The 14726-nt window shown below is 42.1% G+C and overlaps 1 protein-coding gene across 1 annotated transcript in view; it reads right to left on the bottom strand.

The window, feature by feature from the left end:
* GBE1 (1,4-alpha-glucan branching enzyme 1) overlaps positions 1–14270 on the bottom strand; it is a 170533-nt gene extending 156263 nt beyond the window's left edge. The window contains exon 1 of the mRNA XM_054392238.1: positions 14170–14270. Coding sequence (XP_054248213.1) covers positions 14170–14270 — 101 coding nt within the window. The remainder of the gene's footprint in view (positions 1–14169) is intronic.
* Between the last annotated feature and the right edge of the window lie 456 nt (positions 14271–14726).

Raw genomic sequence — 14726 nt, 5'->3', positions numbered from 1 at the left:
CCACTTTAAGTTAGAAATCAAAATCAACCATGATTGTTGCTGAAAACTCAGTCTGATTCCTACTTTGATAGCAATACTTTATTTATCATATAGGAGAAGCAGTGCCTTACCCTCTTGTTCTGTAATTCAGAGGCCCAGAGGAATTTTTTTGTTTCTGGTATTAAAGAAAGCATATATATTGTTTATATAATTATTTCTACTACTTAAAATAACTTTACCAAAATATGTACGTGCAGGCTGACAGTCACACTTGAAGATATCACTTATTATCTTATAACACTCAGTCTATAACTTCATGGCCGATAAGAGATTCTATTCAGAAAGCAAAGATACTTTAATCCAGTCATTATTATTGTGCAGTAACAACATTCCTGATTTACTGGCTGTGCTAAAATAGTTAATATCCAAGGGCTGTTTAGGTTTAAAATTGCTAAATTTTCAAGTAAGAATAATCACTAGGTCTATTTAGGTACTTCATCTTTTAGTAAAGCTTTTCATGTCCTTCCCAGAATCAATAGTTGAAATATCTCCATACACAAATTGATTGTGGTCTTCTTAATTTTACCAATTGTGGAGCCTATAGATACCTTCTACCAGTTAAAAGTGTCAAGGACTGGGTTAATGGCTGTACTATGAACACTATTTTTTCATCCTTTCATCATGGAAGAAGTGGATGACGGCTCTCCTTCAAAAGAAAAAGTGTGGGATTTTTTAAGTCAGGTAATAGACATCTCTAATCTTCCCCAGTCTAACCCTCCTGCAAAACAGAGCTTTGTATCATCATGAGAAAAATATGCATTTTATAAATTCCACTTTTATACACTGACATCATAACCCAAGACTCCTTTCTCAAAAAGAAAAAAAAAAAAGCCTGATGACACCTAATGGAAAAAGCACTTTGAAACTTGAGGAAAGCTTTACATATACCTACCATCAGAATTACGTAGCACCTAAAACTATGAGGGCCAAGAAGGGAGATAAAGGGGTACTCCCCAGTTTTCAGGTAGTTCTATTTACAATAATGTCTAGAGTTTAAGTGAAGCAATAAATCAGTCACATTTTACTTGTAAACATTTGAATTCATAAAATAATCCAGAAAATAATTAAAAAAAGATTCTGTCCAAAATTTTGGTTACACAAAGAAAATCCAAAGGATTTTGGCAAATAAATGTAAATGCTAACTAGTATTAATCTATAATTTTCTGTCTGAAAGAACTAATCACTATAATCACATTCAAATTACATCTCAGTAACATTACTATTAAAAATCCCTTTGTTGATATAAAAAAATACAAAGGACCACAAACAAACAAAAAACAGAAAAAACATACACTGTGTGCAAGAAGGAAAGACATGAACCTTCTGAAATTGCCACCAGTACCAAACAGCTACCTTAATCACTTTTTTTAAAAACACTTTATGACTTGAAGCTTCCTCCATTCCCACCTGAAAAAATACAGTAACGTCTACTTAGATTTGCTTTAAGAAAGGGAAACAAACTGCTTAGACAGTAGATACAGACCTAAATACCATGCTTTCCTGCAGTTTTTCTTCATCCCTTCAGGGTTTGTCAATAAAAGGTGCTTTTCTAATGGTGCTACACTCTTGAAATTAGTTTAGTATCCCACAAGGACCTTCTGTTCTTCAGAACAACTGCTAGGCAGTGGCAAGAAAGAAGCACAAGGGCAAAGAAGGTAGCACCCTAACTGGAAAAAAAAAAAAAAAAAATGAGGGGTGTGGGGCATGTAAATACAGCTTTTTTAGCTTCCCAAATAATAGACCAAAAAGGAGAAGGAAGTACAGGCACTATACTAATTGCAAAGTGAAAAATTTGAAAGTTATTGCTATGCCAGTTTGGGGATATTTTTAGGCTTTTTTTTCTAAATCACTTCCTCTTTCAATTGAGAATGAAAATTTTACAGAACACATTGAAAGAAAAAGAAATGAAAAAAACTTTTCCAACAGACTGCTCCAATAGAAAAATCTCATAAACACATTAATAGAACACATGCCATTGGTAGGAAAAACACATACTGTTTAGTGCCCAAAGCCAAAATATTTTAGTACAAACAATATCCACCAATTGCATTTGAAATACAGAATAATTCAGGAGCTTTTCAAAGATTAAGTTAAAACTTGAGTTCATGATAACTGAGAGGATTTGTTTTTTTCAGACAGTAATTTGAGTCACTTGGCTCACTCAGCATGCAAATATTTCTTTCACCATGTTCTCCACTACTTTTAACATTCTCAAAAAAAGCTGTGGTCTAAACAGGAACTGAAGTTGTAAAGCATGTCTTTTTTCAGATCTGTTCCCTTCCTTCTTACAAAGGAAAAAAAATTTCTCCCATTTTTCCTAGGCAGAAGGATTTTGGCAGGGTGAGGAGAGCAATTGTTAATGAGTGTGACAGAGAGAAGGTAACATCAGATGACAAGTTCAATCAAAATATAAATTGAAGAAAGATTTGTGAACTTACAATAAGTATGTATTTCCCTTAAGTTCATACCTTTATCTATAAAGCATACAAACGGTGATACTTTCAGTGGTTCTAATTTCTACTTCTCCAGAATGGTGGATTTTAGCTTTAACTTCTATAGAGCCCATGCATCAGCATATCTACTATTTCACAAATACTTTCAATGCAGTCACTGATACCATTTGTGCAAGAAAATACAAAGCCATTGTGCAAGCACTTAGAACCAGCACGCTGCCCAAATTTCCTCAAAAACCACACACCACAAAAAAAAGCAGCTATCACACCAAAGCAACATGCAACACTTTGTATTTCTACTAAACTTTAACAAATTTCCAAGAGGAGTAGCATTTAGCAGGATGAACTGTTTATGCAGGACAGATTAAACCTTGTTGAAAGCAATCAATGATTCATAATTTCAGAATGAGGTGCACAAGTCTTACAATGGAAAGAATTAACTTACAGCTCATCAATCCCTGTCAAATTTGGAACATTTATGCTGTGGGTATGTACCACAACAGGTATCAAATGATGTTGACAGTTAAGACTTGCTTGCATAAATAGGGATGTCCAAGAACATTTTCGACAGCATAAAATACCTAAGGTATCTGCTTAAGCATGGCACATACAACAGAATTTACTAAACTTCTGTTATTTTGCTGGGATAGCAGGTACAGTACAATCACAATGTCCCCTAAAGCTGCTAAAATAAGCTGCTGACTCCTATATGTTTATGCAGTGAATTCATTGTAGATGGGCAATTTCCAAACACTTGCAGCAGTGCCGCATGTTCTCATTTAAAACAGAGTAACTCAGCATGATATGAGACTTTTAGACAATTCCCCCTGGCACTTTTGCCCTTGCTCCAAATCATCTTATTAAATGCCAATACATCATCTGTTGGTGACATCACATTCACATACAACCATGGGGAATGCCTGGAGGCACACATCCTGCACATGTAACCTGCCTCTCAGTGACATACCAGGAAAAAAGCCCTCAAAACACAAACCTGACTTCCCCCACACAGTTGGCACAGAGTTTAACCACCACCTAATGCGTTATTTTGGCCAGAAAAAATTCTCTACACTAACTGTAATAAACTACCGACATCTATACATGATCAGCACTGAAATTTATTTTCCATTTGTACAAATGTCTCCTAAAGAGACTTCTCTATCAGCTTGCCTTTGAAAATAACTAGAAAAAAACAGGTCTCTTCCAGTAGCACATCTTTGTAATGACATTAACCACCTTTCAAGATCAATGAAGTCTGTTTGTACATGTTAGTTTATTCACATTAATGTAAGCCTTTTCTTGATCAAAAAGCTGGGGAAATACTGATAAACTTGAAGTTCATACTCTCCTGAAGTATTACTTTAGCATTAATACTTCACTTTCTACTCCTACCAAAGGACAATCCTGACTTTGCTGTCTCACACCAGGGTCTCTTAAGTAGCAAGACCCAGATCCCAACCTCCCTTTAAGGACTGTGGAATACAAAAATAGCAACAAATTACTCAATGTAATATTAGTTCACATATAGCAACTGAAACCTCACATTGTCTAATTCATGAACTAGAGACTTAGAAGTTGTGTATCCCAGCATCACTCAACTCCTTTTCCAGACCTAAGATAACCATTTTTTTTTTCCAAACTTACCATAACCTTGGCATGTCTCGCAGTGAGATTATTTTCTCTAACACTGATCACACGGGCAGGCATGCTAGCACAAAGTCAGGTGAAGCACATTAGAACAGCAAGGATACAAGGGAGCCAAAACTACATTACACCTGAGCTCCAAATAAAATAAAGGAGGACACAAAATAGAAAACATTTGGGCTATCACAGCCTTCAAGTAACATCAGTCAACAGAATGAGAGCTGCATGATTAAAGAAGCTGTTTTTCTTTCCTTTAAGTACAAGGCTAAAGTAGGTTAAAGTAAATTCAGCATTAGAAATATCCAGATTAATGGAACAATTTTAAGATGTTCACATAAGTGAACTAGTTAACTTGAGTCCTTGGGTCACTAGACAGATCTCCAGACCTCAACTCTAAGTTATAAAGGGCCTACACTGAATTTAATCACATAGTGTCCAGGTAATATATACTGGTAAGGTGCTTCCAACAGCCACATGAGGTTAAGCAGACTTTGTTGTTCTAAGCTTGGAGACCTATTATTTACAGCACAGCCAGGAATAATCACTAAAAACTCTCTTTTGACTTGTTAACATGAGGAACTATAACAATGTAAAATAAACTGTCAGATACTTAAAGAAGAGGCAGCACTATTATGACAAAAAAAATTTTCTTTGGCAGAATGATTCCCCCTCCCCCCGCCCCAGGAAGCCTCATGTTTTAAACATTTTAAATATGGAAAAAAAAATATTTTTGTACTTGACATGTTGCCTCAAGACAATATTTTCTTTAAGATAATTAATAACTGTATTAAGCAAACTTCAGAAGCACAAAGTACACTGAAGCATGAATGCCAAGAATTTAGATCTGATGCTGTACAAGTGAAAAGGAGCTTCTTCTGTGGAAGACAGAGACTGAAAGAGCAACTCTGATTAGAAGGTATAGTGGGGGTAAGTATAGGAGACAAAGAGGAAAGAGGTCTGTATACAAAAACAGCGAAACTGAGTAGGGGGATAAAAGCATCTTCATGATATATGGCAAGAATTTAGGAAAGACCTCCATAACAAGAATGCTGCCTTTATTAAAAGCAGTAAAATAACATGCATAAATACTTCTTAGCAGTATTCAGTGAGACAAAGCTTTTCTTCACTGTTACAATCGCAGAATGGTAGGGATTGGAATGGAGCTCTGGAGATCGAGTCCAATTCCCCTGACAGAGCAGGTTCACCCAGGCAGGCCACAGAGGAACGCATCTAGGCAGGTTTTGAAAGCCCCCAGAGCAGGAGACTCTACAACCTCTATGTTCCAGTGCTCCAGCATCCTCACAGTAAAGTTTTAACTCCTGTTGAAGTGGAACTTCCTGTGTTCCAGTTTGCGTCCACTGCCCCTTATCCATTAACAGGACTGGCCCCCATCTTGACACCCACCGTTCAGATATTTGTAAACATTGATTAGATCCCTTATCAGCCTTCTCTTACCCAGGCTAAATAGCCCCAAGTCTCTCAGCCTTTCCTCATAGCACGTATGTTCTATTCCCTTAATTGTTATTGTCTACCAGGACTCCAAGGTCCTTCTCCATGGAGCTACTTATCAGCAGGTCTATCCCTAATCTGTACTGGTGCATTCTTGCCCAGGTGCAGGACTCCACACTTGTCCTCGCTGAACTTCAAAGGTTTCCTCTTTGCCCAACACTCTCTCTCCAGATCTCACTGAATAGCAGCACGACCTTCTGGTACATCAACTCACCTGTTTCATATCATCAGAAAACTTGCTAAGGGTACACTTCATCCCTTCATCCAAGTCATTGATGATGTTGAACAAGACTGGACCCAGTACTTAACCCTGGGGAACACCACTACCTATAGGCCTTCAACTGGACTCTGCACCACCAATCACAACCCCCTAAGCTCTATTGTTTAGCCAGTTCCCAATCCATCTCACAATTCACTCATCTAACCCATACTTCCTCAGTCACCTTTGAGGGTGTTATGTGTCAAAAGCTTTGCTGAAGTCAAGGCACACAACATCCACTGCTCTCCCTGAATCTACCCAGCTAGTCACCCCATCATAGAAGACTATCACATCAGTCAAGCACGATTTCCCCTCAGTAAATCTATGCTGTGTTTGTCTGAGCTGGAATTAATTCTCCCTAGAGTCTCTTTCTAGCACTGTGATGTATTTGGGTGTTGATAATGCACCAGTGTTTTGGCTACTGCTGAGTCAAGCACCAAGGCTATGCTTTTCCAGCATTTCCCCTCCCTCCAACAGTAGGCTGAGGGATGGGCAAGACCCAGGGAGAAGACACAGCCAGGCCAGCCGACCCAAACCAACCAAAGTGGGTATTTCATACCATATGTCAGATCAGATATAAAATCTAAGTAAAAAATGGAAGTGTGGGGACATTCATTGATGGCCTCTGTCCTCCAGAGCAACCACTATGCATATTGAAGCCCTGCTTCCCAGGACTGACTGAACATTGTCTGCTGATGGGAAGTAGAGAATTGCTCTTGCTTCTGCATATGGCCTTTGCTTTTGCTTTTCATCCTATTAAATTTCTTCTATCTTGACTCTTGGGCCTTTTGCTATATTTTCCCTCTCCCCTGTCCATCTAAGAAGGGGAATGCTGGAGCAGCTTTGGTGGGCATCTGGCCCCCAGCTACAGCCAAACCACCACAGCTGACTACTCCTAATAACCTTCTTCACTTCCATGTGTTTAGATATGTCCTCCAGAATAAGCTGATCTTTTCCAGGGATGAAGGTGAGGCTGACTGGCCTGTAGTTTCCTGGGCCCTCCTTACTGTTTTTGAAGACTGGAGTGATACTGGTTTTCCTTCAGTCCTCAGCCACCTCTCCCAGTCTCCATGATCTTTCAAAAACAACAGTGATACAGCAACATCAGCCAGTTCTCTCAGCACTCACAGGTGAATCCCATCAGAGCCATAGATCTGAGGGTATTCAGTTTGCCCAAATTATCTCTAATCCAGTTCATCAAACAAGGGAGAATCTTCCATTCTCCAGACTTGCTCTCTTACCTCCAGGGACTGGGATGCCTGAAGGACGAAGCAAAGAAGGCTTCAATCAGACAATAATACAATAATTAGATTCCTGACCACAATCTAGTGTTTCAAAACTCTGGGAAAATTCTCAAGAACCCATCCAACATCCTCAGATATGCTAACACTTCATAACAGCAGAGTGTTCCTCTCTTTTCAAGAGATGACTTAGTTTTGAGTCATATACAGGCTAGTTTGACTTTAAACCATCACATATTTTTTGGTGCTCCAATGTGAGGTAACAAAACCAGCTATCTTAATTAAGACAGAGTTTTTGGCAAGAGACAAAAGGACTGGGATAACAAAAAGGAAGATAACCAGAGCATTCAATTAAGGCTTGAAGCTTGTTAAGAGAGTTTTGTTGTTTTTCTTTTTCTGTGCTGTGTTTGCTATGTTGGGGTATTTGCTTTCTGCCAGTGGCTGGCGACAATGTGTTGGCATTCTGTATGTATTCTTTCTGACAACAAGCTCTATCTCTGGGAAAGGGTGTTCAGCTCTGATGCTCCTGTGGTGGATACCCCAGGCCAGATTTTGTTCAGAACAATATAGGACTTTCTCAAGAATATCACTGGGATACCTGCCCCAATGCTGAATAGTAACAAGTGGCAGGGTATATGGGAATGTATGAATAAATTCTCAGAGCAATGGAGGTCTCAAGCAGTTTGAAAATTCACCCTGAGCAAGTGTAAAATCCTGACAGGCTGGTGAAATGTTCAGAAAAATTCTGTTGGCATCCTGGGAGCTCCCAAGAAAACTAAATCATTGCAGTGTGTTGGGGACTAACTAGTACATGCCTATCAAACCCTTCTTATAAGTGTTCAAAGTGCTCAGGAGCAAGAGAAGGTCTCTAGGCCAGCACACATGGCTGCAGCAGAGAACCAGCCTGTACCAGTATCAGCTCCCCCTGAATGGAAAAAGAAGCCTAGAGGGAAAGCAGCTTGTCCTACAAAAGATAGGGACAAACAAGGGTCATCACAGGAACACAAGAAAGAGCCAGGGCTGCTTGCTCAATTCTCATCTCTGGGTTTGGAAGATAGCCAAGGACAAACAATAAATTAAACAAACAGAAGGCCTCAGAAAGACAAAGAAAATCTCTCCTCCTCTGTCCAAACCTGTGTTTCAGCTCTGAAGGTGCAGGCCCAGGAGGTCCACCAACTCAAGAAGACCTTTTATGTTCCTATGTTTCAGCCATCAGGAGCAGGTGCTCCCCTGCCCAAGGAGAAGAATCTGGAAGGTACATGCCACAGCATACACTGTGGTTTTACTTGCATGACCATGGGGAGGATATGAGGAAGTGGGATGGAAAGCCCACACATGAATTACAGGGGAATTCTCCCCTGAAGAATGCTGCCTCAGTTTCCAGTGCAAAAAACATACAAAAAGGGCAGACAAACTGATACTGATATCCTGGTCCTCCTGAAGGGACTCCCAAAGCATATTCACAAGATGCAAGTGGTCCCAGTCAAAATTAAGAGGGGCCCTGCTTCCAAACAGAGGAGAGGGACAACTAGATTTATTGGACTGTACAGAACTAATGGCTTGACAGGCTGAAGAGGTGAAACCACCTGTATTTCTGGTGTGACAGATGGATCTCCACTCCTGCATGTACTGGAAACCAAGCAGTAGAATGCAAGCCACAGTTTACTTTCACTTAGGGGGTAGAAAGAGTCACTGGACTCAACTGCCACAGAAGTAGAAACACAGCTCCACCATTTAGACTGGTCATGGACTGATCTACACTGCACCAGAACACAGTGAAGCTATAGAGCACCTGCAGTGAGAAGTCTTCAGTGTACTGCAAAGCAATCTCATTTTGAGTGACAATGAACAGTGACTGATGTATGATACACATTGATGTTGATTGCTGATGGGCATGATGCAGGTGGTATAGAATAAGGAGTGGAGGATGTCATGGACTGAGTTGAATCTGCTGCTGTTCTTCATACCATGCTGCAGTCAAGCCAGCTTAAAATATGAAAAGTGCTGGCTAGAGCAAAGTATTATGGGGATTGAAGTTCAGATCGTAACATGGGAGGCTTCCATTTCCAGTAGCTGCTTCTAGGTTCCAGGTTTTTTAGGTGTTATCTTTTCTACTAGGATGTCAGTGGGACAAGGAGGGATGAGGGAGTAGTTTTCTGGCTTTGGCTTTTGGCTCACTTGCTTCTGCTTGCTGCTGCTTTGTGCTACGCTTTTTCTGCAAATAGGTTAAGGTAATTGTACATTTTGTACTATGCTTATCTGATTTTGCTCAGTAAACTTTATTCTTATCTCACTTTGTCTCAATCCTGAGTGCTTGTGTGTTACTTGTCCCTCACTTCCATGTTGGGAAGATAGACAGGTTAACCCAGTGGTTTGGTTTGACTCCTTTAGTTATGAATTAAACCATTACAATAATAAAATGCCACACCTACATCCTAATCCTTTCATGCCTTGTTTTAATAAAACTAGCAGCTATTAAGACAATTACCAATTTCAATCTTTTGATGAGGACTACAACCAGATATGCATATATTAGATGTACACTGGCCTACATAGCCATTTCCTCACAGACTTAAAGGTGCAGTCAGCTATGCTTGTGAGAGTTAGTAATTCTCGTGCACAAGAGCTTTGGTTTCTATATGACTCTGGAATCAGAGATGTTCAGAAGCTGAGTGAACTTATGAGATGTCACAAAAAAAACCCCACAACCAACCAGCAACGTAAGAATGTAAGACTTCATGTGAACATTTAGTTTTGCACTAATACTGCAGCCTATGAAAGGCAAAAGAGGCAAACCCCACTCCCAATGTAGATGTTACACAGTAATTAATTCTGTGACAGATCTCACTCCAGCCTTTCCCTTCCTCCTCACCATCACCTAAACCTAGGATTCCATCTAGATCACTCTTCAACTTCCACTCCTAAACTTGCTGTATTCCCAACAGCTGCCCTCCTACTCAGTTCTATCAAATCCAATTGCTCATCTTTTCATTAAATATCTCAGTCAAGTACCTACCACTGTACAACTCAAAAAAAAAAAAAAGGAGAGAAACATTGTAAACCAGCAGTAATCTCTAATATTAGGTCAAGAAAAATAGGAGAACACAAGTATTTCCCTTTTGTAAGAGCGCAGAGGTCCAAGAACACTAATAGATCACTATGAATCAGTTGACAGACATCTTGTTAACTGATCACAGAATTACAGAATAGTTTGGGTTGGAAGGAACCCACAAACGTCATCTAGTTCAACTCCCCTGCAGTGAGGAGGGACATCCTCCACTAGATAGGTTGCTCAGAGCCTTGTCAAGGCTAATCTTTAATATCTCCAGGGATGGGGGCTTAACTACCTCCCTGGGCAAACTGTTACAGTGTTCCACTACCGTCATGGTAAAGAACTTGTTCCTAACACTCAGCCTAAATCTACTCTCTCCTTTCTATCCTTCCTTAAAATAGGTGTAGTGTTTCTCTTCCAGTTGACAGGGACTTCACCTGACTGCCACAACTTTTCAAGTATGACAGAGAGTAACCTGACCACAACATCAACCAATTCCTTCAGGACCCTGGAATGCATCTCATGTCCCACAGACTTGTGTATGTTCAGGATCCTCTGGTAGTTACAAATCTTGTCTTCACTTACAGTGGGAGGGACTTTGTTCCCCTAATTCCCGGTTTATGGTCCTCCCACTCAGGAGGTATGAGGAAAGAGTTTGCCAGTAAAGACCAACACAAAAAAGCATTGAGAACCTCAGCCTTCTCCTTGTCTGTTCCTATTAGTTTGCCATTCTTGCTCATCACAGGGGATAGATTTTTTCCTTAACTTACCTTTTCTGGTTGACATCTCTCAGGTAGAGCCCAACAGCTGGATTTCTTCAAACCAGACATGAAAAAGCTAATTTTGAGGAGGCATGGGTTGCTGATGCTTACTTACAGTCTTAAGCTATCTAAAGTACACAGGAAAAAAAGACCAGAGACAATAGACAAATTCACATGAGAAACTATGTTATTAGAAGAAATTTTCACAGAGAGGGTAGCCAAACCCAAGGACAGCTGCCCAAGGAGGCTTGTGGAAACACATCCTCAGAGATCCAGCACAACCCAAGATCCTGAGCAACCCAAAACCATAAGCAGCTCTACTTTGAGTGCATCAGTTTAACTGTGCCTCCTATAACAGTCATGCATAAACAATGTGACATTTTCATTAGTACTGGCTATGCCACTAGGGTACCATGGCTAAAACAGCTGACAGACTCAAGCCCAAAAGGCGAGCCAACAATTTACTGATGTCACTGCCAGGACTAGACTCTAAATCTTTTATTTTCCCTCCTTTTCTATAGAAGAGCATACTAAGTTAGACAAAGGAACCACTATTTTTATGGTTTTGCACAAGGCATAGTACAGGATCTGCACAAACATTTAAAATGCTTTGTTTCTCAAGCATCCTTAATCCTGTCAGAATCTCCATTTTTTATTTCTCCAGGCAATATACAGTATGATAGCTGTAAGGAACAAAATTCCTAACAGCTCTTAATTATTTTGTTTAATATTAAGTAAGAGCAAAATCACCGCAAACTCCAAGAAGAAATTTATACTGCAGGAAAAGTACCCACATATTTTTTGTGAGCAAGTCTGACTCACTTCTTTCTCAAAGCCTCCTAATTCAAGTAAAATTACAGTGCTACAGGGCACCAGGCACAACAGCTGCCTCCTGTCCCCTCCATCAGGAACAACTTAGCCTCTGAACTGGGACATTATTTGTATCTTTGCTGTTTAAACTATTCAAGTGCCAAAAAATGCCACCAAGCAGGGACACCAGGAACAAAGGTAGGGAGACAAAAAATAGCCAGTAGTGTCAAAAGGAGTAAGGAATAGATTGTTAATTGTTCAGCAGCTGAATGGTATTTCTATCCAGTCTTCCTGGAGTAAAGGAGTAAACAAATTGCCAAAACCAAGCATCTACTAGATATTAGTCCTCCTGCCCTGCCTATGACAAAGTCATGGCAAACTGACAGCTGATCAACTACACAACTAACATACCGCAAGCTCAGAACACCCCAGAAAAAAGATTCTTCACACAGCCAGCAATTAGGAACTTGGCAACCTTTCTCCTAAGCACTCCTGATGCAAGATCTCTAGATAAAAAAACATACCTGAAGCTATTAAATACAGGCTGGATCACAATTGATGTAAGCTGGGATGAGCATTGCCTGGAAACAGGAACACACATTTCCCTGTGCTTACATTCTTCATACTTGCCACTATATACCATCCACAGGATCAAAGACAGGACAGGCTTGTTGTTTGGCCTTAGACTAAAACATTAATTTTATCATAGGTTATCACTAAAGTAGTCCTTTATTCTTTCAAGCTAATTAACAGTATACTTGTTTAAACAATAAATCTATTGTAAGTGACAAGTTCAAGGCTCAGAAGCCAGGAAGGGACAAGTTACAAACAGGATTATCTTAAGTTCTAGTCTAAAGATGGATGAACCCAAGAAACACACAAAATTTTTGCAAACTTACTGTGTTCAGCACAGCCATATCCTCCTTAGAGATACGAACTCCATCATCCACAATGTGTCCCATTTAAACAGCAGGCACATTCAGGAAGCCCAAATGTTTCAATGAATGGGTTTAATGAAGCCTATTTATTACTCCCTACACCTTGGTACCTCCCTGAAAAAACTAGGTGTTTTACAGCACTGCACCCATTACCACAAGCTTGCCCAAAACCATTGTTTAAAATACAGTTATTCTCTCATTAAGAGATTACAGTTTGAAGGAAATGCTTCGTAAATTAGCTTAGTACTTCATTTAATCCCTAATCCTTTTTTATAAGATCTAGCTTTACAACTATTCTCTTCAAGAACCCCATGGGGCATCTGGTCATGCTAAACCAAAAGCATTGTGTAATATAATCCTGGCAAAATGGAAATACCTTAAAGGGAAAAAAAAAAAAAACACAACAAAGTGCAAAATTCCCTTACTTTCCCTCCCACAAATACAGACTATTCCAGACTTCTGGGACACATGGCATTGGCCAGTACAATTTTATCAAAAGACCACTAGTGAAATGCAACATCCAAAGTTACACCACAAAATCTCTCATTTCAGTTGGCTGGTAAAGTTTTAGAAATCTTTCAAGGCCGACAGTTTGGTTCTGCAAGACACAGGTCACCTCTGCCTGAGCTGCTTCTCGCAGGCTCTCTCGCCCAGGCCTGCCGGCTGCCCCAGTCAGAGGGTTGGTGTCGCAGTTCCCGACAAGAGGCAAAAACAGGATGCTCATCCCGGCAACCTGAAGTAAACTTCTCACACTCCACTGTTAATCAATTCGAAGTGTGCCGAACAGCTGTGCTGAGGACTCAGGGATAGCAAAAAACGCACCTGAAGAAAAATGCTTCAGAACTAGTTTATTTACAGGTTACCACAGCTGGATTCAAAAACACTTTTATTACCGACAGCGGCTCAGCTAACCGCTGTCCCTGGCTCTTACCCTCGCGGTGCACCTGCCTGCCCTTCAAACCTGGCCAAAACAGACTCGCCTGTGAACCAGCCCCAGCCCCGCCGTGACAAAAAGACATCGCTTTTAAGCGGGCCCAAGGGGCACAATAAAGACGCATGAAGCTCCGGAGAGGCCGCAGGGGACGGGCGGCTGAGCTTCTCACAACACTGGAGAAGGCGGCAGAGAGGCCCACGGTGGAGGCCTTCCTATACCACCGCGCCCTACTCGGCTTATGAAGCCCCGCCGAACCCCAGTGGCGATGCCTCAATCAGAAGGGTCATCGTAAAACCCCTCTCGGGTTCCACCCCCACGCCGCCACCGGCGCGGAAAGCGGAGCCGCTTCGGCGCTGGCTGAGAGACAACCCCACGCTGCGACGGGGAGGGGAGAGGAGGGAGGGGACACCGCACGCCCCGGCACCCCCAGAGGCGGGCGGTCGCCGCCTGCTCGCCCGCCGCCCCTAACCACGCCGAAGCAGTGCACCCCTCTCCGCGGCAAAGGCCTAGGCCGCTGGCGGGCGGGTACCTGCGCTGGAAGTCCGCTTTGAAGGGGACCAGGTAGGGGTCCCGTTCCAGCAGCTGCTGCAGCTTCGGCGGCTGCAAAACTTGCGCACCGGCAGCCGCCATCTTGCCTGCCACTGAATCCACGCCGTGCCGCTGCTATATACACCCGTGGAGGGGCCGGCGCGGGGAGGGGGGATGCGCCCCCTGCCTCTCACTGGCCGGCGCCGCCCACCGGCCGGGGCAGCCCGCCGGAGTCGGGAGGCGGCGGCCTTCGCCGCCCCTCCCCAGTAGCCTGGGACGTGCCAGGCTTTACCGCGCGATACCCGGTGCGGTAGTATTGGTCCCCTGGAGGCTGTGGGAGTCGAGGAGAAGGGGTGCTGGGGTGACATCTGTTCGCACCTCCCCTCGGCACGGAAAAGCGAGGGGCTTAGTTTCCTAGCCCGCAGCGGGTTAACAGCAGGAGCGGGGGGGGGGGGGGGGGGGGGGTGTCGAGCAGGCGTGTAAAGAGTCGTTCTACCAAAACCGGTGTGGAGTGTCGGGGCGGGCAGAGGCAGTGGCTTGCAGAATGAGCAACGACCA

Source organism: Indicator indicator, chromosome 1 (genome assembly GCF_027791375.1).
Source record: "Indicator indicator isolate 239-I01 chromosome 1, UM_Iind_1.1, whole genome shotgun sequence".
Lineage (NCBI taxonomy): Eukaryota > Metazoa > Chordata > Aves > Piciformes > Indicatoridae > Indicator > Indicator indicator.
Note: the sequence above shows the minus strand (reverse complement) of the source record. Positions and strands in the feature narration are given on the sequence as shown.